This window comes from Bolinopsis microptera, chromosome 12, assembly GCF_026151205.1.
Source record: "Bolinopsis microptera isolate Bmic1 chromosome 12, MBARI_Bmic_1.0, whole genome shotgun sequence".
In the NCBI taxonomy this organism is placed as follows: Eukaryota; Metazoa; Ctenophora; class Tentaculata; order Lobata; family Bolinopsidae; genus Bolinopsis; species Bolinopsis microptera.
The window spans coordinates 1,021,623-1,049,292 of NC_087083.1; the positions used below are offsets into that span (position 1 = coordinate 1,021,623).

The 27,670-nt window shown below is 37.7% G+C and overlaps 1 protein-coding gene across 1 annotated transcript in view; it reads right to left on the bottom strand.

Annotated features, from left to right (window-relative positions):
* The window catches only part of LOC134824023 (cytoplasmic dynein 1 heavy chain 1-like), a 59,956-nt gene that overhangs the window by 30,530 nt on the left and 1,756 nt on the right, over positions 1–27,670 (bottom strand). The window contains 22 exon segments of the mRNA XM_063835671.1: positions 6,992–7,178; positions 7,651–7,816; positions 8,104–8,289; positions 8,700–8,963; positions 9,281–9,352; positions 9,482–9,616; positions 10,253–10,381; positions 10,612–10,718; positions 11,525–11,693; positions 11,981–12,142; positions 12,460–12,570; positions 12,871–13,036; positions 15,273–15,391; positions 15,652–15,756; positions 16,016–16,125; positions 17,349–17,459; positions 17,995–18,181; positions 19,289–19,411; positions 19,704–19,840; positions 20,994–21,163; positions 21,357–21,529; positions 21,715–21,898. Of these exon segments, the coding sequence (XP_063691741.1) occupies positions 6,992–7,178; positions 7,651–7,816; positions 8,104–8,289; positions 8,700–8,963; positions 9,281–9,352; positions 9,482–9,616; positions 10,253–10,381; positions 10,612–10,718; positions 11,525–11,693; positions 11,981–12,142; positions 12,460–12,570; positions 12,871–13,036; positions 15,273–15,391; positions 15,652–15,756; positions 16,016–16,125; positions 17,349–17,459; positions 17,995–18,181; positions 19,289–19,411; positions 19,704–19,840; positions 20,994–21,163; positions 21,357–21,529; positions 21,715–21,861 (3,236 nt within the window). The 5' untranslated portion in view covers positions 21,862–21,898.

A 27,670-nucleotide genomic window follows, 5' to 3' on the forward strand; every position in this document is an offset into this window, starting at 1 on the left:
GTTAATTGGGTAATTGGGTAATTGGGTAATTGGTTAATTGGGTAATTGGTTAATTGGGTAATTGGGTAATTGGGTAATTGGGTAATTGGGTAATTGGGTAATTGGTTAATTGGGTAATTGGGTAATTGGGTAATTGGTTAATTGGGTAATTGGGTAATTGGTTAATTGGGTAATTGTGTAATTGGGTAATTGGTTAATTGGGTAATTGGGTAATTGGGTAATTGGGTAATTGGTTAATTGGGTAATTGGTTAATTGGGTAATTGGGTAATTGGGTAATTGGGTAATTGGGTAATTGGTTAATTGGGTAATTGGGTAATTGGGTAATTGGGTAATTGGTTAATTGGGTAATTGGGTAATTGGGTAATTGGGTAATTGGGTAATTGGGTAATTGGTTAATTGGGTAATTGGGTAATTGGTTAATTGGGTAATTGGGTAATTTGCAAATCAGTTAAGTTGTAAAAATACTAATCGGATATTTAGCATCGATTATCAAGGGAATTGATTTAGATCCGACTTGAATCAGAGACATTCCCTTACCCCCGGCCCTCACCCCTCCTACCAAGTCTACTATAAATTTGAAGGGCAATTGATTAAGATTATTCCTATTAAGCAATCCTGGTAAACATTATAATATTGTTATCAAAATAATGGTGATAATTAGAGGATAACCACCGGTAATCCAACAGAGACCTTATCTACAGTGGTAGGGATATGAGAAGTTCAATTGGCGTATTATCGCCCTTAAGGTCAAGTTCGGAGACAACCTGTACATTTTTTACTTTTTTAGAAGTGTGTGGTGGAGCCAGCTCAACACAGAATGAAACTCCCTGATTATATGGCTGACAAGACATTTTTCAGAACTTTCTCTCAGTAAAAAAAAAAAATTAAAAGGTTGAACGGTTGAGCAGATACAGGTGGTTTTAAACAAACCCTTAAAAGGTGGAGATTTAAGGTGGAGACTGGCTCTGGTTGAAGAAACTTTTGATTAAGGTGGAAAAGGTTATTGGTAACACAAACTACATCAAATTTGCAATCTGATGGTTTTATCAATATTTTATTTAAGTGCTCAACCGAGGTGGAGAAATTAAATGCACTTTTCAAAGCTGCTCAACCGGGGGTGGAGAAAGGTTTAGAGAGTTCTAGGTTAGCTAGAAAGTTGCGTCTCGGCCTTTTCTACTTCCCGTTAAATTTTGTTTTTTCCATTGACTCTCAACAGGGTGGAGATCTTTCATTAAGAAACAGTAAAAACCCTGTCAAACATGCCTAAATTCATTGGTTTTATCACTAATTCTAATCTGCTCTGTTAACTGCTACTGTAGGGGATCATAAAACTGTTATCCCTTCTGTCTTAAAGCAAAGTGTTCTAGCAAATGAAAAAAACTATCAAAGTTGTGAAAAGGTGCTCAACAAGGTGGAGAAATTGTTGATTGAACATTAAAACATTAAAAAATGCATTAAAATTGCCCCCACCGGGTTGAGTTGAGCTTTGGCAGTTGATTTCTGGAAGAAATAACATTGGGTGACCCTTTAGCATGTATACAACTCATAAAACTAGCCATCAACCACTCAACCGCGGTGGAGAACCTTGACTTCTGAGGTCAAATTTACGCCAAAATTTGCCAAATTTGAGTCTCCACCTATGTTGAGTGTACTTTTCAGCAAGGATGCCTTGTAATATGAGTTGGTAGATGATTTAGAATCATTGGTATTGCAAATGGACTGCCACAGTCACTCTACAGCTCCTTAACTACAGAACAACAGATTTTGAACTGCATGTTATGCTGTCTCCACCTCGGTTGAGCCGATTCTGAGGATCCTATTCTATGAAATATGATTGGTATAACCCATAATATTAAATATTAGGACTTTGGAGCAATTAAAAAGCATGAGAGGGTTAGTTCTAGTCACTTATATTAGCTCATGTAGTCAGTAAGCTGCTCCACCTGTGTTGAGCAGACAAACCTGCTCAACCGGCACTTTTTGAGTACCCACCTGTCTTACGTAACTTTAAATTGTGAAATTTGGAGTAAATATTTTTTTCATAAGTGATTTACAGCTCCTTTATTTTTGTAATTTTCAGGTGGCCACTGTCTCCACCAAGGTTGAGTTATTTAAATTTTGAACCCAGATATCATTATAGAAAGGTTAGGAGTATAATATCTGAAGAGCCTGTACCCCTTGGACTGTCAGAGGAATTATAATTAATTTTACCGTTTATGGCAGTGAAATGAGTGTAATTAGTGACTGATTTTATGTACAGGTTGTCTCCGAACTTGACCTTAAATACGTATCATTAACATCTTATTATCGCAATTCAAATCTTTTATTAGTTATTCATTGGCTATCTTGGTTGTCTCCCCCTTGATAGTGTTTGGCTCACTATCACGTGTTTTATCACGTGATAGTTTTTGGTTCACTGTCACGTGTTTATTGTTTAAACACGTGACCCCATCAACATTAAGGTAAACCACGTGACAGCTAGATTCACGCGTGGTTCCGCCAGCAATGGGACCTGGAGCCGGTGTATAAATTCTTTATATTAAAAGCCACGTTTCTTGTCTTGGTTCGTCAAGATAACCGTGTATTATTTCAATTCACTCGTAGTTCATACGAAACCTTGCTGACCCCGATAACATTATGATTACAAACATTCCCCTCATCAGATTCTGTAGTCTGCTCGCCAAGTTCCAATTACCTCTCCATAGATTCCTGGACTATTCTCACAGTACCCTGCATCTAGTTACTCAAGTTTTCAGCCTACCATGATTTCCCTAATTTCAAGAAAATCTTGTTCGTGATATTTGGGGTCACGTTTTCTCCTACAAGGTCTGTTCTAAGCTGCAGGGAGCTTTTTTGCGTACAGAATCTGCACACAAATCATATTACCACAATCAACCACCAAATTAGAGCGGGTAACTTCGTTTTGCAACCCGGCCGGAGTAAATCAAACCCTTTCAGAGCTCATCTCATATTGATTGCCTAGCAACAAGTGACCTGCGGAACTCAGCTCTGATTGGCTGCCTAGCAACATGTGACAGGGATCGTCTTCTTTGATTGGCCGGTTCTCCAGCAGATCTATCGGCCTCTTTGAGCTGATAGATTGTGCTGAATTAGATTCTCAGACAATAACCTATGGATGCTGACCAGAAAATAATTTAGAAAATGCGATTACAACCCACAAATTCGTTATTTAAGGGTTCCCATGTTTGGCTGAATATTAAGTTATTCAAACTTTAGCTCCGTATAATCGAGTTAAGGTGGGAAAAGGAACACTTTATAAAACTGGTTCATAACGCGTCCCGACACGTTCAACCAACCAATCAGAGCACCGTAACAACACCACGTGACACAAACCAACCAATCAAATCACAGTATCCGCACTACGTGACACAAACCAACCAATAGGAGCTCAGTATTTGTGTGAGTGGTGAGAAGGAACACTTTATAAAGCTGGTTCATAACGCGTCCCGACACGTCCACCGTTCGTATGAGGGCCAGGGGTGAGAAGAATCTGAATATTATTATCACAATATTATTCACCGCAGCCCCTTGCACACTTACAGTTCTCCAGTTTCATAATGTTGTCTCGAGCTTAACTTGAATATTATTTTTGTGAGCTGTTAAAATCGTGGAGGATTTATGTTCGCTCGGACTCTTACACCTTTGTTTAAATTCGATCTTCACAAGTTACAAGAACTCGTTTTGAACGAAACAACTTTTTCTCCTTTTTTTGATATGAAACCTGCCAAAACCGATGGTGTCTCCTTCGGAATCTTTTACTCGCATTGCGAGGGTGCTCCAATGGTGTAAAAGGAGGTCAGGATTCCAAACAACTTAACACAGCTTTTAACTCACAACACAACAACGTCGCACAACTTATATCTCACAGCTTATATTTATAATTCCCAACCTAAAACTCAACTTCTAACTCCCAACCTAAAACTCAACTTCTAACTCCCAACCTAAAACACAACTTATAACTCCCAACCTAAAACTCAACTTCTAACTCCCAACCTAAAACACAACTTATAACTCCCAACCTAAAACACAACTTATAACTCCCAACCTAAAACACAACTTATAACTCCCAACCTAAAACACAACTTTTGACTCACAACCTAAAACACAACTTCTAACTTCCAACCATCAGGATGTTTAAGCAAACTCTTGTCCTTATCCTCCTGGTCGGACTTATCTCCTGCGCAAGGGAAGGTGCGAAAAGCCGCGCTAAAGCAGCAGCCAAGGCTAAAGCTAAGGAGGCAGCTGTTGACAAGGCTAGAGGTAATCTTAGTAGGGCGAACTATACATAAATAAATTCTAACTTTTGTAACACGATTCGATAAATTGCTATATAAAATATGACTTTATTTATCTTTTATTTATTTAGGAAGAGTAAAAGGAAAAATAATAAATACAATTTTATTTTATTAAATATTTATTTATTTAGAAAGAGCAGAGGGTAAAAATAATAAATGAAATTTGATTTTATTAAATATGTATCTATTTAGAAAGAGTAGAGGGTGTTGATATAGAAGCTGTCAAAGCTAAGGCTAAGGGAGGACGTTTCAAGGAACTGGTTGGTGGCAAGAACTTGAACAAGAACAAACTTATGAAAATGGGAATTCATCTCCCAACCGGTATGTTTATTTATTGAGGACGTTTTTTAGTTGTGGTTGTTGTGGAATCGCAAAAGTTAGGGTGTTGTTTGCATTTTTATCTTTAATGTTGCTATAAATATTGGAAACTCATCACAGAAGCTATCTATTGTTAGTTGCACTTTACACATATAACTAGAAAGCCCGTGGTCACAGGGAGGAAGCTAATAGTATTCTTTGCTTGTCAGATTTTATCCGTCACAATCGAAGATACAGCCGATTAAAATGTAGCTCGCACTTAACACACCGTAATTACCACAAAACCGATCAAAATGTCGCAAATATTTGCACGTGCGCGTTCAACACCCTTAATTGATACAATTTCAACTTTTCAACTAGAATTGACTTTAAACTTTTCAACTAATCCACATTCCCCAAGTTTAAACTTTCAACAATTCAGGACAAAAAGCAGCACCCAAAGCCTGTACCACCGCACCATTCGGAGAGAGCCCAGGAATGTCAAAAATCCGAAGGAACGGCAAAGACAAGTTCTACGTCTGTGCATGGGTAAACTTCCAGCACCATGTTGGGGAAGATAAGGCTACTCCTGAGTACACCTCGGACACTGTTGATATGAGGTCAGTGTGGAGAAAGGGGGGGGGGGGGGGGGAGGGGGGGGCGGAAAGGGGGGGGGGGGGGCTGGGGAGATTTTGTTTAGAGTATACTACTGCTATTGTTTGGTAAATAGCAATTAGGTGTATTCTCTAACTCTTGGAGTAAGAGAAGTAACTTTAGCAAGCTGAAACACTATAATTGATTATTAATCATTAATTAATGATTAATCCCCAACAGGTTTGATCTCTTCAAGTCCTGTGTTGATGAAGTCAACCGTCTTAACAAACAGAAAGACAGCACCAGCACCGCAGGTAATATTAACAGCAAGTTAACAGCAAGTTATAATCAGGAAGTTAACAGCAAGTTAACAGCAAGTTAACAGCAAGTTATTGAAACAGTCAAGTATTAATTTCTTGTTAATATAATAGTTGCCTTGTTAATTTAATTAATTATTATTATAATTACATAATTAATTGTTATCCAAGATCTCAGAACCCAGTCTAAGTTATTGTGTTTTTAACTGCAAATTTTATTTATTTTTGAAGGTGATATTTCTTCAAGGCTAACTTGATGTTGTTTTTTAGGAGTCAACTTCTTCTGTGACATGACTGAAGAAGAGAAACGACCTTACTTCAACGGACTTGTCATGCCTGAGGCATAAGTAATTAATTAATGAAGTAATTAATTAATTACTTGGACAATCAACTGAGAACGTTACAGTTTAGTGAATCGGCATTTTGTTTATTCAATTCGTGATTACATTTAATTTCATTTAATTACATTTTAGAGTTTTAATCGCCATGACATATAAACTTACCCATTAATTACATAATATCGTTACATGTATTCATTTTTTAATCATATCAGAACAAATTCAAATGACATTGTTTTCTTTGTAAGTAATTTCCATAAAAAAACCCATGAATTGTGATCCAAATTCAGTAATTATTTTGAACCATTACGAAGATATAATCCTAAAAGGGTAAGCAGAGAGTTGCAATTGAACTGTGCTGAAACTTGAGATAAGATAATAAAAACGGAATTAATATTAAGAAACTATTACGTTTACGTCATATTTTTAGATGATGCTTATAAGACGTCATATTAGAAATTAAATAACATAACTGAAAGAGAGTTCTTAAAGCATAATAGTGATAGTTAGTAGTATAATGAGCTTTCAAACAACATGTTAATCGTCTTAAGATAACATACCTGGCCTAATAATAACTTAATATGAATAACATAATACACATTGGCAGTGCTGTCTGTGGGGACCCAGGGTTTTAGGATGGCTCAAATGCGCAGTCCTACTAATGATAAGAAATATTTAGCACAATTTACGCAATATTAGCACAATTTACGCAATTTTAGCACAATTTACGCAATTTATCACCTAATAGTTGCTAATGCAGAGATTGTTTATGACAAGTCGAGTCTTATATATATTTGATTCATTACATGCAGACATGCAGGGTGCACATTTTAGATTTCTCATAAATCCGGTTTTATACAGGCCAAGGTTCGCGGGTCCGGTTTGGTTTGCAGATTTGATGCTTTGATTTTCAGTGTTTCGCAGAAATGTATTGTTTTAGTAAATTAGAGCTTTTAGCCACAGGTACTGTTACTTTCGGTTCAGATGCTATATAAGCTAGCCTTTATGCCTTTATTTTAGCCTTTTCTAAACGCACACTCTTTTCCCAACAATTCTGAAGATCAAAGTTACTAAATTGTTGTGAAAGTGAACTAACTTGATAACTTGTGAAAGTGAAAGTGAACTAACTTTATATCATTGAGAAGTTTCTGCCACAAGTTAAGATCCTCCCCAACTCTGCTACAGATCACTCCCATGTCCATATCCCAAAGAGACTGGTAATTCAGCCACACGCTGCTGTATTTGTCCCCCTTGTCCAGGCAGTCCTCTATTGCAGTCAGACATTCGGAGTAGGTGGTAACTGTTTCTCCACAACCTGGGGTACAAGAACTTACAGTCACGTGACAATAACTTAGTCACGTTATAAGAACTTAGTCTCGTGACAGGCTTTGATATTTAAGATAATCGTAACGTTACATCTGGAAAAATTAGACCACGTTACATAATTACGTGATGTCAAAAATGACAAGATATGTTCATGCTGCATGTTCGTTGTGCGTTGTAAGAATATATCATAAAGAAATGACACCACGTGACGTCATCACAACACCACGTGACGTCATCACAACACCAAGTGACGTCATCACAACACCACGTGACGTCATCACAACACCACGTGACGTCATCACAACACCACGTGACGTCATCACAACACCACGTGACGTCATCACAACACCACGTGACGTCATCACAACACCATGTGACGTCATCACAACACCACGTGACGTCATCACAACACCACGTGACGTCATCACGTGACGTCATCAAAGCACCACGTGACTACTAACCAGTAAGAAGGCCCCTGTGAGTTGTATCCCCTGCTGCTACCTCAATACCCACAGTGTATCGTGTACTCTGTAGAGTGCTAAGACCACAGATTGTACCAACGTATCCGTTCAGGTGATTGGTCAGGATAGCACGTGACTTGTCAATTGGAGGATGCACAGTGATCTCCTGTAAAGAAATTTAATATATCAGAATTTAGCATACAAGGCGTTATATTGATATCAAAACAATTTGAGTTGATAAATCCGATTCGAAAACTGTTCTGACTGATTGATACAATTTTCAATTACAGTCGATTTTGAGAAACTTGGAAATAAGTGCGATTTTACACTTCCCCCTCGAGGTCGTAGCAACACTGCACAATGCAACACCACGTGACATCACAACACCACGTGACGTCACAACCCCACGCGTGACGTCATCACACAACGTGACATCACCACGTGATCACGTACCTGATTAACTATCACAACATCGTGAACCTGACTGGGAATATTAGGTTCCCCGCCAGGTTTAAAGAAGCCGGCCCCTAGCTCTGTTGCATGCTCCTCAGGGGTATCCTGGTCGGAGGAGTAGTTGATGAGGGCACCGTGCCACGCCTTCATGCCGGCCACTAACCGTCCTGTTAGTTTCTCTCCGACCTTGAATGGGAGGTAGTGTTAGAAATGTTTTAAAATGTTTAATACATTTTATTTTTGTGAATATATTTATTCAGGACGTTTCAAAAGGAATTGATTTAATGTAGTTGGAGGAGTCCTAACTCTCCCACGTCCGAAAATGGCGTTTTTCTTGTATCAAATATAAGTGATTTGAAGTTTAGTGGTAACGAGTAAAGGTGAGCAATAAGCATGTTCAGTAGAAAGTAGTGGAAAAAATTATTTAGAATTATGCCAAATGTCACCATGGATAAATTGCATTTAATTTTATATAAGTGTGCATTTAAGTATAGAATTAACAACAAAAGCATTATTATTTTGCCTTCAAAAATCTTAACGTTCTGATAAGAGATGGCAGTTTCACCTAAATCCAGCGACTCCAGCCTCTAACTCACCCTCTTGTCCAGGTTCTGAACCCACATCTGCAAATTCGTGTAACTCTGCAGATTCAACTGGTCCACATACTTCTGCACCTGGTCCAGGATTGCGCGGAATGTCTCGCGCTTGTACGCGCACGTCTCCAGTGCGCGCACTTCCACATCGATCCTCTCCTCGATAGCCATGAGGTCATCAACTTTCTCTTGCAGGTTGAGGACTCCTTCTGCTAGCTTCTGAACGTAGGGGTCCAGTTTGTAGCTCTCCCATACTAGTGCTATTCCCTGAGGTCAGAGCGGAGTTTTAGGGGTTAAAATGTTGATGTTATGTGGAATTGTTATTAATTGTGTTTTCTTACATTTTAAATTGTGTTAGCATGTGTTAGTGTTATCATACAGAATTGGATAATATGGTCTTTCTTTCATTATTAGGTGAATTATCTATAATCTTATAATTTGGGAACTTTCACTGTCAAGTTCAGATTTTTAAGCTGGTTACAACGATTATTAACAATTGTTCTATTTCAAAATGAAATTAATTCTCAACTGCTTTATAATAATAACGTAATAATTATATAACAAATACTTAATTATAAACTTACATCAGAGATGATTGTCTGAACCTCCTTCTTGAGTCCAGCTACCAGGGGAGCAATACTTTCTCGTTCTTCAACCTGGACAAAACAATGTCGAATATTTGTCATGAATTGGCGGACAAAACAACATTCTGTAACATGACCACTAACCATTATATTAAGGAGAAACGAAAGTGAAAGTGAAAGTGAAACTATAATGACACCCACCTTCTGACAGGTCCTCTCGTAAGATCTCATGCTCTCAATCAGAGATATAGCAAAGGGGTAAAGCTGGTTAGCTTGGTGGGCCTTGTTAACTATTGCTAGTTGTACTCGGAAACCCAGCCATTTCAGGTTGCGGACCTGCGCAATTTTAATTGGATTAAGATAATTGTTGAGTGATTAGTCAATAAACTACTTCAAAACTATGATTCATATTTTTCACAGAATTAAAGAAGCCTAAACTCTGGAAAGTGCAAACCACTAATTGCTAAAGTTAAAAAGCATGAAAGAAAATAACCGCTGACTTAAATATTTACCATTTAATTGCTGTATAAAATTGACTGTATTATTTATTAATTTATTAACCGCTAAAAATCGAAAGCTCCCAAACTGACCTCTTTGCTGAGGGTGATAACCTCAGGGTGGAAGTTAACGTTCAACTAGTAACCACTAGAAACCACTAGTAACCACTAGTAACCAATAGTAACCACTAGTAGTACTAATAACCACTAGTTAGTATCCACTAGTAGTACTTATAACCACTAGTAACCAATAGTAACCACTAGTAACCACTATTAGTACTAATAACCACTAGTAACCAATAGTAACCAATAGTAACCACTAATAAACTGACCTCTTTACTGAGGGTGATAACCTCATGGTGGAAGTTAACGTTCAACTAGTATAGTAACCAATAGTAACCAATAGTAACCACTAGTAACCAATAGTAACCAATAGTAACCATTAGTAACCAATAGTAACCACTAATAAACTGACCTCTTTACTGAGAGTAATAATCTCAGGGTGAAAGTTAACGTTCAACTTCTTGATGTTCTTCCCGGACCTGTTTCTTTGTTGCTGGATAGAGAAGATATGTCCGGATACTCCCAGGTTACGCTGTATCACCTGGGGAGATGAGGTTAGAAGTGAAAGTGAAAGTGAAAGTGAAAGTGAAAGTGAAAGTGACAGTGAAAGTGAAAGTGAAAGTGAAAGTGAAAGTGAGGAAATTTATTTGAAACATGTAATTTGTCACGTCGTGTCGTTACAGTTAGGACAACAGCTGACATCAGATGAACCACGAGTTTGATGGTCTCTTGTTACTTGTACAAAGTATGAGGGATGAAAATCAGAATTACCTTAGCTTGCCAGTCTTCAAATAGTTGCTGAGTGTTCAGCTTCTGTCTAAAACTGTCTCCATCAGCTTTCAGCTTCTGTCCTTCCACGTGACGTTCCCATGTCTTACCTGAGGAATGAGATAACCAGTAAACGACCGGGGGTAGGATTTGGCCGGGGCCGGGGCCGGGGCCGGGAATGTCCAAATTTTGCCGGGGCCGGGAATTGGCCGTTCTGGAATTTGGCCGGGGCCGGGGCCGTGAATTTAATAAATCCACGGCCAAGTTAGAACTTTTCAGGACTTAGGATCAGATGAAAAACAAAGGACTGCTCTTGAAAGTTGGCACTCTGGACATCATCCTTTCAAAATTGAAAATCCATTTTAAGATTTATATGAAAGTTTTAGGCCGATTTCGATCAAAAATTCCCGGCCAAATTCCCGGCAAAAATTGAAAATCGGCCGGGGCCGGGGCCGGGAAGAAATAGCTCCCCCGGTGCCGGGATTTCACGGCGCTGGGAATCCCGGTCGATTACTGGAGATAACATTACTTTCACTTTTATTTGCACTTCCACTTTCATTTTCTTTATCAAAAATAGCTACATGACTCATATAGCTTCCAAATCTGAGAAAAGAATCCTAACAGAAATGTTTAACTCATGGTTATTAGTAACCACTAGATAGTAACCACTAGATAGTAACCACTATAATAGTAACCACTATAGTAACCACTAGATAGTAACCACTATAATAGTAACCACTATATTAACCACTAGATAGTAACCACTATAGTAACCACTAGATAGTAACCACTATAATAGTAACCACTATATTAACCACTAGATAGTAACCACTAGATAGTAACCACTATAGTAACCACTAGATAGTAACCACTTTAATAGTAACCACTAGTAACCACTGCACTAGTAACCACTCACCCAGCACATCCTCGACCCTCTTCAAGTACATAGTGAGCTGCTGATCTATCTGTCTAGCCCATATAATACTCCCACTCACGGGAGGTAGATCACGTGTCTTGCTACCCTTGCTAGCTGCACTGTGTGGGTATTGCACTTTAAACTTGTCGTGCAGGGCGTCTATATCGTCCTGGGGGTAATTAACAACAATTAGTAGAGGTTAATTAACAGTTATTAGAGCTAATTACAAGTTTATTTATTGATCAGTTAATTCAGTTTTGGAGTCGTATCAATCATCGAGAAGAATATTGTAGGAGTGTTTACAGTAGCATCAGATAACAGAGAATGGGATTATAACCCCGAAACGTGACGTCACCATTACAACAATCACGTGAAGCGTGACGTCACCATAACAACAATCACGTAAAACGTGACGTCACCATAACAACAATCACGTGACACACACGTGCTGCTTACCTTAACTCTCTGAATCAGCTGAGTCTGATACTCCCTGATAGCGCCCCTGATTCGCTGTCTGACAAAGAGTGCGTTGAAGCGAGAGAAGATACGGAACATCTCGTTAGCGTTCTTAGCAGCTCCTAGCTGGTCCCTGAGACGAGCTGTGATCCTTGTCTCAACCTGGCAGAGATTAGAGTTGTAGATAAGAAGTAAACACTGTACAATTACATTCAGTACTGCTCTAGCTATTATAGCAAGTTTCTAATTTGCACATTTATCAATTTCCAGGAAAGTAATAAGATAAGGATAATTGTCGTTAAAAAATAAAAAGACAGCAGTTATTTAGAAAGTTAATTATTATCGATTGGTTATACAAATTTGAGTAACAAGCAGTGCGTTTAATGTGTAGAATGTGTGTTGTGTGTAGGATGTGTGTAATGTGTAGAATGTGTGTAATGTGTAGAATGTGTAGAATGTATGGAATGTGTGGAATGAACCTGATCTATTCTCTGCTCGTATCTCTTCATAGCATCCTCCCACTGCTCATTACCGTCCTTAGTAGTGTCCAGACAGTCCACCTCCTTCACGTTCTCGTACGCTAGCTTCACCTGCACACCAAGTCATGTCAGTAACAATAAAAAATAGAATTTAGACATTTACCCAAGAAAACATTTCAACTATGCGACTTATAAATAATATTCCAATTTGGATTTTACAGTAACAAGTATGTAGTAACTAGTATGAGAGTAAATAAAGAGAGTTAATAAAAATATCAAATATTTCCCTCTGTTAATATAAGGGGGGCCCCCCCCCCCCCTGTTAAGAGAATCAATTTTCATTCTTATCTTAACAAAGAAAATATTTAATATTTTACGTAATTCGTTTTTTATTTTGAATATCTAAAATACCTCGTTAACAGTGTTGCTGTCTGCGAAGTCCAGGTTCTTCTCCGCGTTACTCCCGCCACTGTTATCGCCCTGTTTCTCCCCAGAGTCGTCTGCCTTTGCTTTGGACTGGGTGGGACGTAGCACACGCACTATTACTGTGCGGAGCTGCTCGTGTTGGCGACGGAACCTGGAGATTTAGTGAAATTTAGTGAGATTTAGTATAATTTAGTGAAATTTAGTGACATTTAGTGACATTTAGTGAAATTCATCGTGAATGTATTGGGTTAAAAGATGTATTGATTGGTAAGTTTAATGGTATGTAGGACTGGGTGGGACGTAGCACACGCACTATTACTGTGCGGAGCTGCTCGTGTTGGCGCCGGAACCTGGAGATTTAGTGAAATTTAGTGAGATTTAGTGACATTTAGTGAAATTTAGTGAAATTTAGTGACATTTAGTGAAATTCATCGTGAATGTATTGGGTTAAAAGATGTATTGATTGGTAAGTTTAATGGTATGTAGGACTGGGTGGGACGTAGCACACGCACTATTACTGTGCGGAGCTGCTCGTGTTGGCGCCGGAACCTGGAGATTTAGTGAAATTTAGTGAGATTTAGTGACATTTAGTGAAATTTAGTGAAATTTAGTGACATTTAGTGAAATTCATCGTGAATGTATTGGGTTAAAAGATGTATTGATTGGTAAGTTTAATGGTATGTAGGACTGGGTGGGACGTAGCACACGCACTATTACTGTGCGGAGCTGCTCGTGTTGGCGCCGGAACCTGGAGATTTAGTGAAATTTAGTGAGATTTAGTGACATTTAGTGAAATTTAGTGAAATTTAGTGACATTCATCGTGAATGTATTGGGTTAAAAGATGTATTGATTGGTAAGTTTAATGGTATGTACTAGCCACTAGGCATCAGCGTGAGCACTTCACTCCTTAATCCTTATCAAGATATTGTATTTGTATGTTTAACAGGCCTTGCTACGAAATGAAAGCATCTATATCTTAACCTGTAATACCTGGTTGTATTACTTTCAACAGAGTGTAACACACATTGCAAGCAAGTACAATGTTACGGTAATCTAATTAGGGTGGGCTGTGGGGGCGACAATACATGGTAGTAGCAGGGTGAAAGTAGGATAAATCCGGTACAACAATACCCGGCCCTGCTGTACAGTATGGGTGCGGTTAAATTTGGGTGCGGTAAAATTTCGCAAACTATGCGATCCCACGTCCCTTCTAATAATATCCACACAATAATATTAGTTCATTTATAAATTTGGTGTCTCTGTCAGTGGAAGTGTAAGTCCTGAATCTAGCTAGTTCACAGTTATATTTTTATATACGGGCAAATTTAACAGTATTAAAATCTTAAAATGTACAATTGAATGTGTATATACATTACACATTTAATTTTACACATTGTACATTTTATACATTGTACATTTTACATTGTATACATACAATGTAAAATGTACAATGTGTACGTGCTATCAGCGTGTATTTCATATTTAACAGGTCTTGCTGGGAAGTAGAGGCTCTGTGTTACTCCTTATCAGCATGTGTATCACTAAAACAGGTGTTCTGAAATTTGATTGCCGTAATAAAACTGCTTTTTGAGTCACACTTTAAATGCTGCTTGAACAGACAGATAAGGTTGGGTCAGATTAAGTAGGGTAGCAGGGAGGAGAAATATAACAATACCCTGAGATGCTATAATACATGACACGTGGTATTACATTACACGTGGTATTACATTACACGTGGTATCACGTGGTATCACGTGGTGCGGTTATAATACAATCACGCTTTGTGTTTACTACATAGAGCATACACTATAATACAGTATACTGGGTGCACAATTTCACCAATACGCACAGTATTCAGCGTATTCCACGACCTCGAAAAGTTGGCTTCTAAAGTTGGAGCAGTCAACTATTCGCGACGGACAGGGTATAGGGAGTATTGGCACTATATAAATGTACAGTGTTAACGGGAGGTAGTGTGATAGTACAACATCTTATCATCATCTTATCAGTCACGTGTCAGTTAGGATACATGGTGCAAGTGTGTACGTGCAGTAGCAGTACTTTATCCCCCACTAGCGTACACTGTACTGAATTATAACTGTGTACACTGTACAAAATACACGCACAGGAATGTATACGAATGTTAAATATCAGGTAAATTTGGTAGCGATGAGAATCTTAGGTGAGTAAGTCCATGACGACTTACACCTCGTCGGATATTTTAGTGAACTCGATCACATGGTGAAATGGCAAAGTCACCAAGGACCACCGAGAAAACATAAGCATCCTCAAACACATTTACTCACGTTCAAATATTAATTTACAGCTTATTGATAACATCAATCTAATTATTAATTAGTTAATTAATTAATTGAAGAAGACTCACTTTCTCATGGCATCGAGTCTGTTCTGTAACTTCTTGTGTGCCGGATTAATACGACACATCATACGCATACTCTCTTCTCGTCGGTTTCTTCTGCTGATCTCTCTCAGCAGCTGGTTCACCTGTTAATTTAGGTAATTGGTTTATAATTGGGTAATAATTGGGTGATAATTAGGTATTAACTTGGTAATAATTATCTATTATTTTTTTAGGAATGTGGCGTGGACTGGGAATCAGGATTTCATATCAAATTCACATTATGTCAAGGAATTGGCTATAACTGGTTAATGATAATTAGTCAATTAGAAAATAAGCAAATTAGTCAATGACTGCATTAATAAATACATTAACTACTTTATTAGTAAATAAGTTGATTATTTACCTTCTCGTACTCATCGTCCCATGTTTGGAACACATTATGCGCCAGAGCCATGGTCTTCTCAAACTCATCAAACGTGATGTGCATCAGTCTTCGTGTTCCTAGAACCTGACAGTATTGTTCGATTCTTAGGACAACGATTGATTTAAAATATAAATACAAAACTAAATAAATTAAAACGATTCTGAAACCTAATCATGTGGGAATTTCTTCCAGTAGATCCACTAAATATGAAGTGGCTTGATAAAGGCAATGTCGAACTACACTCTTCAGTCAACAGTAATCACAGTAATATTAATTAAGAACCAATATATCAACATATAAACTTATTATTATTTTATCATTAAAGGAGAACGTGAGGTGATACCTTGAGGAGCTGGTTGGTGAGATCTTTAGAAATAGCCTCTATCAGCTTCAGGGCTCTTTGAATGGGATACTTGGTCGTTCTTATCTTCTTGAGATGCGTGAATATTGCAACTGAAATTGAAAACAGAGATTTGGTTACTTTAGACTTTTAGATGAGTGAATATTGCAACTGAAATTGAAAACAGAGATTTGGTTACTTTAGATGGGTGAATATTGCAACTGAAATTGAAAACAGAGATTTGGTTACTTTAGATGGGTGAATATTGCAACTGAAATTGAAAACAGAGATTTGGTTACTTTACACTTTTAGATGGGTGAATATTGCAACTGAAATTGAAAACAGAGATTTGGTTACTTTAGATGAGTAAATATTGCAACTGAAATTGAAAACAGAGATTTGGTTACTTTAGACTTTTAGATGAGTAAATATTGCAACTGAAATTGAAAACAGAGATTTGGTTACTTTAGACTTTTAGATGAGTAAATATTGCAACTGAAATTGAAAACAGAGATTTGGTTACTTTAGACTTTTAGATGAGTAAATATTGAAACTGAAATTGAAAACAGAGATTTGGTTACTTTAGACTTTTAGATGAGTAAATATTGCAACTGAAATTGAAAACAGAGATTTGGTTACTTTAGACTTTTAGATGAGTAAATATTGAAACTGAAATTGAAAACAGAGATTTGGTTACTTTAGACTTTTAGATGAGTAAATATTGCAACTGAAATTGAAAACAGAGATTTGGTTACTTTAGACTTTTAGATGAGTAAATATTGCAACTGAAATTGAAAACAGAGATTTGGTTACTTTAGACTTTTAGATGAGTAAATATTGCAACTGAAATTAAAAACAGAGATTTGGTTACTTTAGACTTTTAGATGAGTAAATATTGAAACTGAAATTGAAAACAGAGATTTGGTTACTTTAGACTTTTAGATGAGTAAATATTGCAACTGAAATTGAAAACAGAGATTTGGTTACTTTAGACTTTTAGATGAGTAAATATTGCAACTGAAATTGAAAACAGAGATTTGGTTACTTTAGACTTTTAGATGAGTAAATATTGCAACTGAAATTGAAACCAGAGATTTGGTTACTTTAGACTTTTAGATGAGTAAATATTGCAACTGAAATTGAAACCAGAGATTTGGTTACTTTTTTGCTGCATGTTACTGTTAACAGGTTTTAAAGAATTATAAGGCGGAAACACCGCGAAACATTCTTTTAAGTGCCCACTTTAACACCGAGCAGAACGTGCCAGGGTTATTTGATCCAACATGATAAGAAATAAAAGTTATAATTTCTCAGGGATAAGGTTTTGTTCACTGACCTAGTGCTATCTTGATGTTCATGAGATCGGTAGCAGAGAGAAGGTCGTTGAGAGGGAAATCCTTCATGAGGTTCTGGTAATCGTTTACTGTTTCCAGAGCTGATTTTAGTCCTGAGTAAATACAAAATTGATATTCAATAGATACATAATTAATTAAAATCAAGTTTCATATAGTACAATTGAATGGTAAATAATCAATACTATAATTGGAAATAGTATGTATGTCTGTCGTCTGTACGACCGCCTACGTGCAAATTATATGAGAAATAAGAAGTTGCATTGTAACCATGGTAACGATGTTGAACGCGCACGTGCAAAGATTTGCGAGCGACATTTTGATCGGTTTTGTGGTAATTACGTTGTATTTAGAGTGTCGATTACATTTTAATCAGCTGTATCTTCGGTTGTGATGGATATTTTTTGATGCGATAAAGACTGACTACCAAAGAATACTATTAGCTTCCTCCCTGTGACCACGGGCTTTCTAGTATTATATAAATGTATTTCGCAGATTCACTGATACTCTGATAGATGATCATAAAAAATGAGCTTCTAATGTGCTTCACATTAAACAAATGAGACCCTTAGAGCCTGGAAGTAATCAACCCTGAAGACACGGATAACATCAAAAGCGTCAAGTACTAACCAGTATCCGTATCAAACTTGACAGTGACATGGAACCTCCGTCCCAGTCTCAGAACCTCCAGTGTCAGTGTCACTTCAACACTGTCACACTTTTCCTGGATGTTACGTAACGCTCGTTCCAAGTTTAACCAGAAGCTGATTTCCTGGATTGCTGTGCCGGAGGACGGGTCTCTGTCCAGCTGGGTTACCTGGGAGTGGTGTGTTAGTTACCACTTGTTACCAGTAGTTACCAATAGTTACCACTAGTTACCACTAGTTACCACTAGTTACCAATAGTTACCACTAGTTACCACTTGTTACCACTAGTTACCACTAGTTACCACTTGTTACCACTAGTTACCACTAGTTACCATTAGTTACCACTAGTTACCAATAGTTACCACTAGTTACCAATAGTTACCAATAGTTACCACTAGTTACCACTAGTTACCACTAGTTACCAATAGTTACCACTAGTTACCACTTGTTACCACTAGTTACCACTAGTTACCATTAGTTACCACTAGTTACCACTAGTTACCAATAGTTACCACTAGTTACCAATAGTTACCAATAGTTACCACTAGTTACCAATAGTTACCAATAGTTACCACTAGTTACCAATAGTTACCACAAGTTACCACTAGTTACCACTAGTTACCACTAGTTACCACTAGTTACCACTAGTTACCACTAGTTACCACTAGTTACCACTTTCACTAGTTACCACTAGTTACCACTATAAATAGTTACCACTATAAATAGTTACCACTATAAATAGTTACCACTAGTTACCACTTGTATATAATGAACAGTCCCAAAAGGCTTACAAGTTACAACTACACTATCATATTACATGTGCACCGTAACCCTTATATCCTAGCAACTGTGCTATGGTGGTTCTATACAATAAAATATGAAGATTTATAAGTTTGAATGTACGTGATTTTAGAGAAATGAGTAATTATTTGCCCTGATATCTACTCATCACACAAGTTCTGCTCAGAAATTGTACACATCGTACTTCAGCAGCTCAAATTTCTTTGCGGCAGAAATATTGAACGAAAGTATTTAAAACCTTCTGAACTTCCTATATAATACATTCCTATATAATACATATAATACATATAATACATTGTCTAATGTCTAATTCCTCAACTTTAAAATATTAGACCTCTCTAATTTAGCTTATGATAAGAGATATTGGCAGAAACTACAATGACGTTTCAAATAATTTAGTTGCTTGTTTTAGGGAAAGATTATTTGTTGTTTTTTAACTATCTCTTGTTTAAAACTTGTATTAAATAATATCCGACCTTTTGCACTTCTCTAATCCACCTGTTGACGCCAGCTTGGAGGGCGTTTAACAAAGTAGAATCCTCAACATCAAAATCCTGAGCTTTGGGCTTTCCGCCTTCTTTATCAGCCTTCTTGATAGCCTGAAATGGAGTTAGTTAATTAATTAATTAGTAAATCGTTTTAGCACGATATCTTCAAAACTGTGATTGAAAATTGTGTATTCTAGGCTTCTAGGGTAGTTATGCATGGATATCTGAAGAAATTCAGTTATTCAAATGAAACATGACAAAAAATATGAGAAATTTCAGCGAAAACGAAAGAGCTGACGCCACTGACGCCGCTGACATATTATTAAGTTATTATAATTTATAGTTCTCGTTAAATTGAAATAATTTATAACTATAATTAGTTCAATTGAGATAACAAACTAACAGTTAAGATCTGAGGGTGGATGACCAGGTTGATCTCAGGTATATCAATGTTTTGTTGCAGGTGAACCAGACCAGTTTCCAGTTCAGCAAAGTTCTTTTTGATGGCAGGTACCATCTTATCCCCATCATCCGATTTACCTGGCGTAATTAAACAAATAAAATATATATACAATCTAGTTTTAAATACATAAATTTAAATAAAAGTGAGTTTTATATCTGTAGCACAATTATCGTAAATATGAATTTCTTTCACAAGATAATAATATAATAATAATGATAAAAGATATTATGATATTGGCATTAAGGGGGCCGGGGGGGGGGGGTCTTCATCAAAATTCTCTCGAAATTGACTTTTTAGTTGTTTCTGATAGAGGGGAGTGATATCTATCAGTTGCTTTTGGTCCCATGGAAAAATATTGTTCCTAGCCAAAATTATCGCCGGTCAAAGGTCAGCGCTTATGAGTAATTGTATTGCGCGAGCGATTTTCAATCGCGCGCCCTGAAAATCGAGTCTAAAAATCTATCTTCTCCTACATTTTTTGAGCAATCACCCTGAAACTTTCAGGATATGTTCTAAGGACCATTTAGAAGAGATTGTCGGGCCAGAATTTTGAGATAGGCCTTAAAACATTTTTTATTCGATTTTGAAAATCTTGGACCTCGATTTTTGACGATTTTTTCAGGTCCAAGATTTTTAAAATTAAATAAAAAATGTTCTAAGGCCTATCTCAAAATTCTGGCCCGACAATCTCTTCTAAATGGTCCTTAAAACACATCCTGAAAGTTTCAGGGTGATTGCTCAAAAACTGTAGGAGAAGATAGATTTTTAGACTCGATTTTCAGGGCGCGCGATTGAAAATCGCTCGCGCAATACAATTACACATAAGCGCTGACCTTTGACCGGCAATAATTTCGGCTAGGAACAATATTTTTCCATGGGATCAAAAACAGCTGATAGATATCACTCCCCTCTATCAGAAACAACTATAAAGTCAATTTCGAGAGAATTTTGATGAAGACCCCCCCCCCGGCCCCCTTAATAGCGATTGTATTTCACAAACTTTTTATACAGCTTTTGACGTCATGATTCGAGATTATATTTTGTTTATCAATTTATGGAATCGTGATCGTTTTTAATAACCATTCATTACACGAATCACTTACACACAGCAAAATATAACAGCTTTTGAACATAATCAAATTTAAACAAAACCAAAAATAGACACAGAACATAAAAAGAAATTTATCATAGAATAGAAATAAAAATAAGCAACCATGCACCACAACTTACCGCTCTTTGTGACGAAGCTGTTGAATATGGGGATGATTGCGGAGGATATCAAGGAATGCAAGGACTCATAAGTACTCTCCTGAGACAAATGTATGGTCTGCATCTGCTTTGTGAGCTGCTTCGTGCTCTCTACGTGCGTGCCACGCTTGATAAACGCTACCGTCATAACCCTGAGAGAGTGGGTTATTTTTAGTAACAATATTTTAATATTTATTTAATAACAATATTTTAATAACAATATTTCCAGAAATCACACTGTTGATTTCAGTGAATAGTTTTGTATTGTGTAATTCAGAATCACATTGTACCAAATTCATTTTCACAATCCATTTGGAAAAATATAATTGGTAGAAAGCTGCATACTTATTAGACAGGTATTGGATGTCTATAGAGATAGAGTAGCTAATCTCTGGAGGTACATCACTTTCAGGATCCTCGCTGTCTTTGGTCAATCTGTTGACAAGGACTGCTCGTATCTGTGATTCTCCAATGAATTTCTCTATCATCCCGTACACCGCTGGTGACTTCAGTTCTTTCTGAAATTAAACATTTTAGGTCGAGGGTGTATAGTATAGAATGTTATTTTTGTGTTATATATTGTATGTATATTTTTCAAGTGGTTGAACTGTTTCAATCGTGATTCATTTCATCATAATAGGCATGGGTTACACTAGTTTCGTCACACCATAACCAATACGATTCACAAATTTAGAGATTTTACCTCAAACTGAGGTGTTATTTCACTGGGATCTTCTTCCATCATGACAGGAATAACTCTCTTTATGTAGTTCACAACTGTGATGGGTTCCATAAGAGACAGAGGTAAAGGCGCGGCCCCCTCTCCATCTCCTGTGTCCGTTTCATCCATTATCTAAATCAGTGCTGTTGCCACCACTTTAGATATGCTATAAAAGGTAAATTTATTAGACGCTGTTAAAAATTCTATAAAATCGTATTTATATAAATCGTATTTATATAATTATTTATTATATTGAACAATGTTTCTTTCATACATATATTCTTTTTTCAGCTGAGTCATATAACATATTCGACAAATTCTATCAGTTTTATGTTCTATTTGCTTTGATTTCGTTAAAACTATTTTACAGTGAAAAACTATCAAAGTTTGTGAAGGTCAAAATCTAGCTTTTTCAATACAATCGAACCTCTCTATACTGGGCTCCTCAGTGAAACTAAAAGTGCATGGTATAGCAAAAACCTAGTAGAAAGAGGTTAACATGATCCAATTTCTAATAATGATCTCAAATAACCTGTCAAGCATCTCATTTATACCCCATTAGGAGCTGTAAATATTTGTATTGTGTGATATAACAATGGAATACAGCCTGATATGTAATGACATTACCACCAAATGCGATGTGAGCACTGAAAAATCACATTACTTTCACTAAATATCAAAACACGGCTAATTGACCAACAATTTCAGGGAAAGAAGAGGTACAGTACATTGAGGTACCCGATATAGAGAGGCACAGTATGGAGAGGTTTTACTGTATGTAAACAGTGCCTTATTGTGGTGTAATAATGGCTTTAATATTTTATTATCAAAAAGATGCTAGTTCCCCCATGATCAACCAGAGACAAATGATGAGAAAACAGAGATTGAGTTTAAATTAGTCTAAATTAGCATGTACCAAACCCCCAGAGGCGGCTATTGAGGGTGTCCAGGCGTCTGTGGACGCCCTAAAATTATTATCTGGTGGCTGGTGCTTGAAAATAGAAATAGTATTCAGAAATATCTAATCGCAATATAAAGCTCTTTATTCACTCAAACATTCGAATGTAAGCGCACGCATGATCTTTGTGAAATTTTGTGTTGTAGGGTGTCCAATCCTCATTTGGACAACTAAGCTGCACAGTTTTAACACATAGTTAATTGTAAATGGTACAAAGCACATCAAGCGCCTCCCACTACAGGTAATCTATATGATTTGGTCGTCCAGGACACCTTGCAATTTGAACTATTGACTGCTATGATACTGCGCGGCTGAGATCATACAGGTGTGGTGTCCTATATAATCTGAAGCGGCTACAAGGTAAATAAATTAAATTGATACATTGAGAGTGGTGATATCTCGCAGCTCTCCGCCTCGAAGACTGCTCGCCTGTACCAGGGCTGTCAATGACCGTGAGGTGGTTGAACCGCTTCAATTGTGATTAGAAGATAACGATTTGGATCTTGATTTTGATACTTAACTTAATAACAGCCGTTACAAGCTGTCATATAACTGTAGGAATATAGGTCTTCTTAAGGGGGGGGGCCAATGGGTATTTTTTTGTGAAACTTGATTTCGAGATAGCAATTGACCAACAAACTAAGACCAGTGACCGAACTTTTGAGGGGGTCCCGGACCCCAACCGCCAAACGGTGCGCGCATGGCAGCCACGCCCATATTTGGTCCAAATTAGGCCCAATTTAGCCAAACACCCTGAACATGCCCAAAACCAAGGTTTATGGTGCTCTACTTGTAGCTAGTGGTCTCCTGAACTCGTATATGAAATTTCATCAAGATTGGACAAAAAATGACTGAGTTATGAGCCAAAAACCATATGCCCATATTTGGGCATACGCACCAAATTTGGTAGATTTCGGCCCATAAATTGGCTAAATATCAATATTTTTGAATGAAACTTACTTTATATGAAAGGTAAGCCTAAACTACATATTATCTGTAAGTTATAGCTTTATATCTGTTTAAATGTGGATACTAAGGCGAAAAAACCACAAAAAATGAACTAAATTGCCCATATCTCGGTTCGCGATATTTGCGGAATTGATCTCATTAAAATTGTAACAACTCAATCAGTTTTCAAAATTTTTGCATGAAATTTTCGGAATCGACTCGAAATCGCATTTCCACCTTATTTTAAATACGGATTTTTGATTAAGGCCTCCAAAAAAATTTGGCGGCCAAATTCTGAATTTTTGTGAGATAATTTTGGAATTTGGCCGCCAAATTTTTTTGGAGGCCTAAATCAAAAATCCGTATTTAAAATAAGGTGGAAATGCAATTTCGAGTCGATTCCGAAAATTTCATGCAAAAATTTTGAAAACTGATTGAGTTGTTACAATTTTAATGAGATCAATTCCGCAAATATCGCGAACCGAGATATGGGCAATTTAGTTCATTTTTTGTGGTTTTTTCGCCTTAGTATCCACATTTAAACAGATATAAAGCTATAACTTACAGATAATATGTAGTTTAGGCTTACCTTTCATATAAAGTAAGTTTCATTCAAAAATGTTGATATTTAGCCAATTTATGGGCCGAAATCTACCAAATTTGGTGCGTATGCCCAAATATGGGCATATGGTTTTTGGCTCATAACTCAGTCATTTTTCGTCCAATCTTGATGAAATTTCATATACGAGTTCAGGAGACCACTAGCTACAAGTAGAGCACCATAAACCTTTGTTTTGGGCATGTTCAGGGTATTTGGCTAAATTGGGCCTAATTTGGACCAAATATGGGCGTGGCTGCCCTGCGCGCACCGTTTGGCGGTTGGGGTCCGGGACCCCCTCAAAAGTTCGGTCACTGGTCTTTGTTTGTTGGTCAACTACTATCTCGAAATCAAGTTTCACAAAAAAATATCCATTGGCCCCCCCCCCCCCCTTAAGTGGGACACAGGATGAATTTGTAGGGTGCTATTGTCAGCAAAAAGCTATACATGTGTGAGGTGATAACAATAAGTAGGTGTGAATGGATGAGTGTACTAACTTGTCACGCCGTTCCCCAACGGTGCATCTTGTCCGTGTTGCATTTTAAAGAGCTTGACAGGCCGCCCCATTGGAAGAGACTCATAGGCGGGCAAAAGATAAAGGCCTAGATGGCAGATTGATTATCTTGAGGTAGACCTGTCGACTATGCATGAATATGTGTGGCATGTCATGTAATAGTTGATACCGTATACTAATACAGCAGAGTTCCCCAAAGCACTCAAGATAAGAGTTTAACTTACTCCTGGTAACTAAGGAATATCAATGAATGGATCTAACGAATATCTGTGGTTGTGAGAAGCTTTATTGGATGCGGGGCGCGGCCCAGTAGTGCATCGCGTTTTGCTCTATCCATGCAGAGCTCTTTTGCTTGCAATAGCGCGTCACGCAGTACGGGTAGACTCATGGATATATAGGGTGAACATTTGCTGTAACCAGAGCCCTCTCGCTTGCAGTAGCAAACAAGCGCGTCACGCAGTACGCGTAGACACTTGGCTATGTGAAGGTGAACATTGCGCTACAAGTTTCGCTTATTTCAAAATAACATATATGAATTTTAAAATTTCGCGTACCAACAATTTATTTTACTTAACCATGTGCTTCTGCGAGCGTGCTAAATCACTTTACAGTCGATCTTCGATATTGTTCTCAAAGTGACCCCTATTACTGGACGGCGCTCAGCCTGTCATTCCGCCAAATCTTTAATCTCTATAATGTTTATAAAAATGATAGCCTGGGGTCCCCAGGTAAGACCCCTACAGTTCATGCGCGTTGAAACCTTAACTTAAATCGATGTATTAAATCGATGTATTTTCGAACGCTGATTTCGAATCACCTCCATGACATAAAGTTAAAATGCTTCTCTGACGAGATATTGGCAAAAACTAAAACTGTCTCGATCACGTGATCTATGACCGTATAAGGAAGTTAGTCTAATTTATCGTTAGGGTTAGGGTTTCAGCATTTACTGGGCCGCGCTCAGCCTGTCATTCAATTCCGCTGAACATAATAGCCTGAGGTCCCCAGGTAATTTCAGCATATGCTTTTATTAAAGATTGGGTTAGGGTTAGGGTTGAGATCAGATTGGAGGGTTAGGGTTTCAAATAGTCGTTCAGGACCAGCTAGAGAACGGGTTGAAAAAATTACGTGACAGTCGAGCGTAGAGTGATTAATCATCATCCGTGTTCCACAATCCACACCATTGTGGGCACGGTTCTTTCATGCAAGTAAGAAAGCAGGCGCAACTCTATAAACTAGACTGCATGCGCAAGGGCTTTAGTACAGTAGTTAGAGCAAACAACTTACCGCAGTATTATATAAAGCATTTTAAGCACCGTACTTCTAAATTATTTGTCACGCGCGCCAATGCAATCATCTTTGTGCGGGGCGCTTGCGCTAAATTCTAGGCTTACTGTTCATGTATTACTTTTTTAAAAGACAAGCAATCAATTTAATATATTTATCGTACGTTGTATGTAGTATGACCCGCCGCGCACGATCGATTGCGCGGCTCCCCTGTATCGTAAAAACGTTACAGTGAAGCGACAATTTAATGGGGGTCACGACGTGATATTACTGGGCCGCGCTCAGCCTGTCATTCCGCCAAATCTTTATATGTTAATGAACATAATAGCCTGGGGTCCTCAGGTAAGACGTGATACAACATACAATATACAATATAATATGCAATATTACCTGGGAACCTCAGGCTATCATGTTTATAAACATATATAGAATAGAGATTCGGCGGAATGACAGGCTGAGCGCGGCCCAGTAATATGCAATATAGCAATACTACAATAGACTAACAAGCTAGCTAGGTGAGCTTTTTGGTTTGCTCGACTAACCTACTAATTATTCAGTAACCAGATCCTTCGCTTTTAACTGCAGTATGCAGTAACGCAGCGCACGTTACGTATAATCTCTACTATAATTCAGAAAATTCTTTTTGTCTGTACGTATGCATTGTACGACCGCCCATGGCCCACGTGCAAATTAGGTAAAAAGCAAAAGGTTGCAAATTATTAGCCATGGTAACGAGGGTTGTTACACGCACGTGCACGTACGTGCAAAGATTGTTAGCTAGAACGGCATTTTTATCGGTTTTGACTTTTGTTGATATTACGTTGAATTTAGTGCGAGCAACATTTTAATCGGCTGTATCTTCCGTTGTGTACTTGTGTAGGATATTTTTTGACGCGATTTAAACTTACTAACAAAAAGTACTTATATTAGCTTCCTCCCTGTGACGGCTCTTACTAAATCGCTCGCCCAAAAATTTCACGTGACTTTGGTTTTTTTGGTTTTGCAGCCGTACAAAACGGTTTTACATAAATCTAATCACAACCCTACCCTAACCATAACCCCGAAGCTATCCATGGCCATAATCTTAACCACAACCCTAACCCTAACCTTCACATAGCCATGTGTCTACGCGTACTGCGTGACGCGCTTGTTTCGGCTTACTGGGCCGCGCTCAGCCTGTCATTCCGCCAAATCTTTATTCAAATGTTTATGAACATAATAGCCTGGGGTCCCAGGTAAGTTTCGGCGGTCGCGCGCTACTGCAAGCGAAAGGGCTCTGGTTAGTAGAGCAACCAGAGCAATAGAGCAATAGAGCAAACCCTAACCCAAGCCCTAAATAATCGAATTCCCTAACCCTGGTTTAGATCACAAGATCCTTTCAATCTTAGTGATACGATTATATGTATGTGTGGCATTTTGAGAGGTCCATCCAGGGTGAAAGTTTTTATTTATCTACCACTCCGTATAAATCCGAGATGTGGTATTTGGTCTCGAGTGCTCTCAGACCAAAAGGTTCCTGTACTGGATAACTTCAAAAATAACATTCTTTCAGGAAAATTTGTCATTAAACTTCAGGATGACGACAAGTATAACTATAAAAAAAATTACGAGAGACGAGTGACTACAACTACAA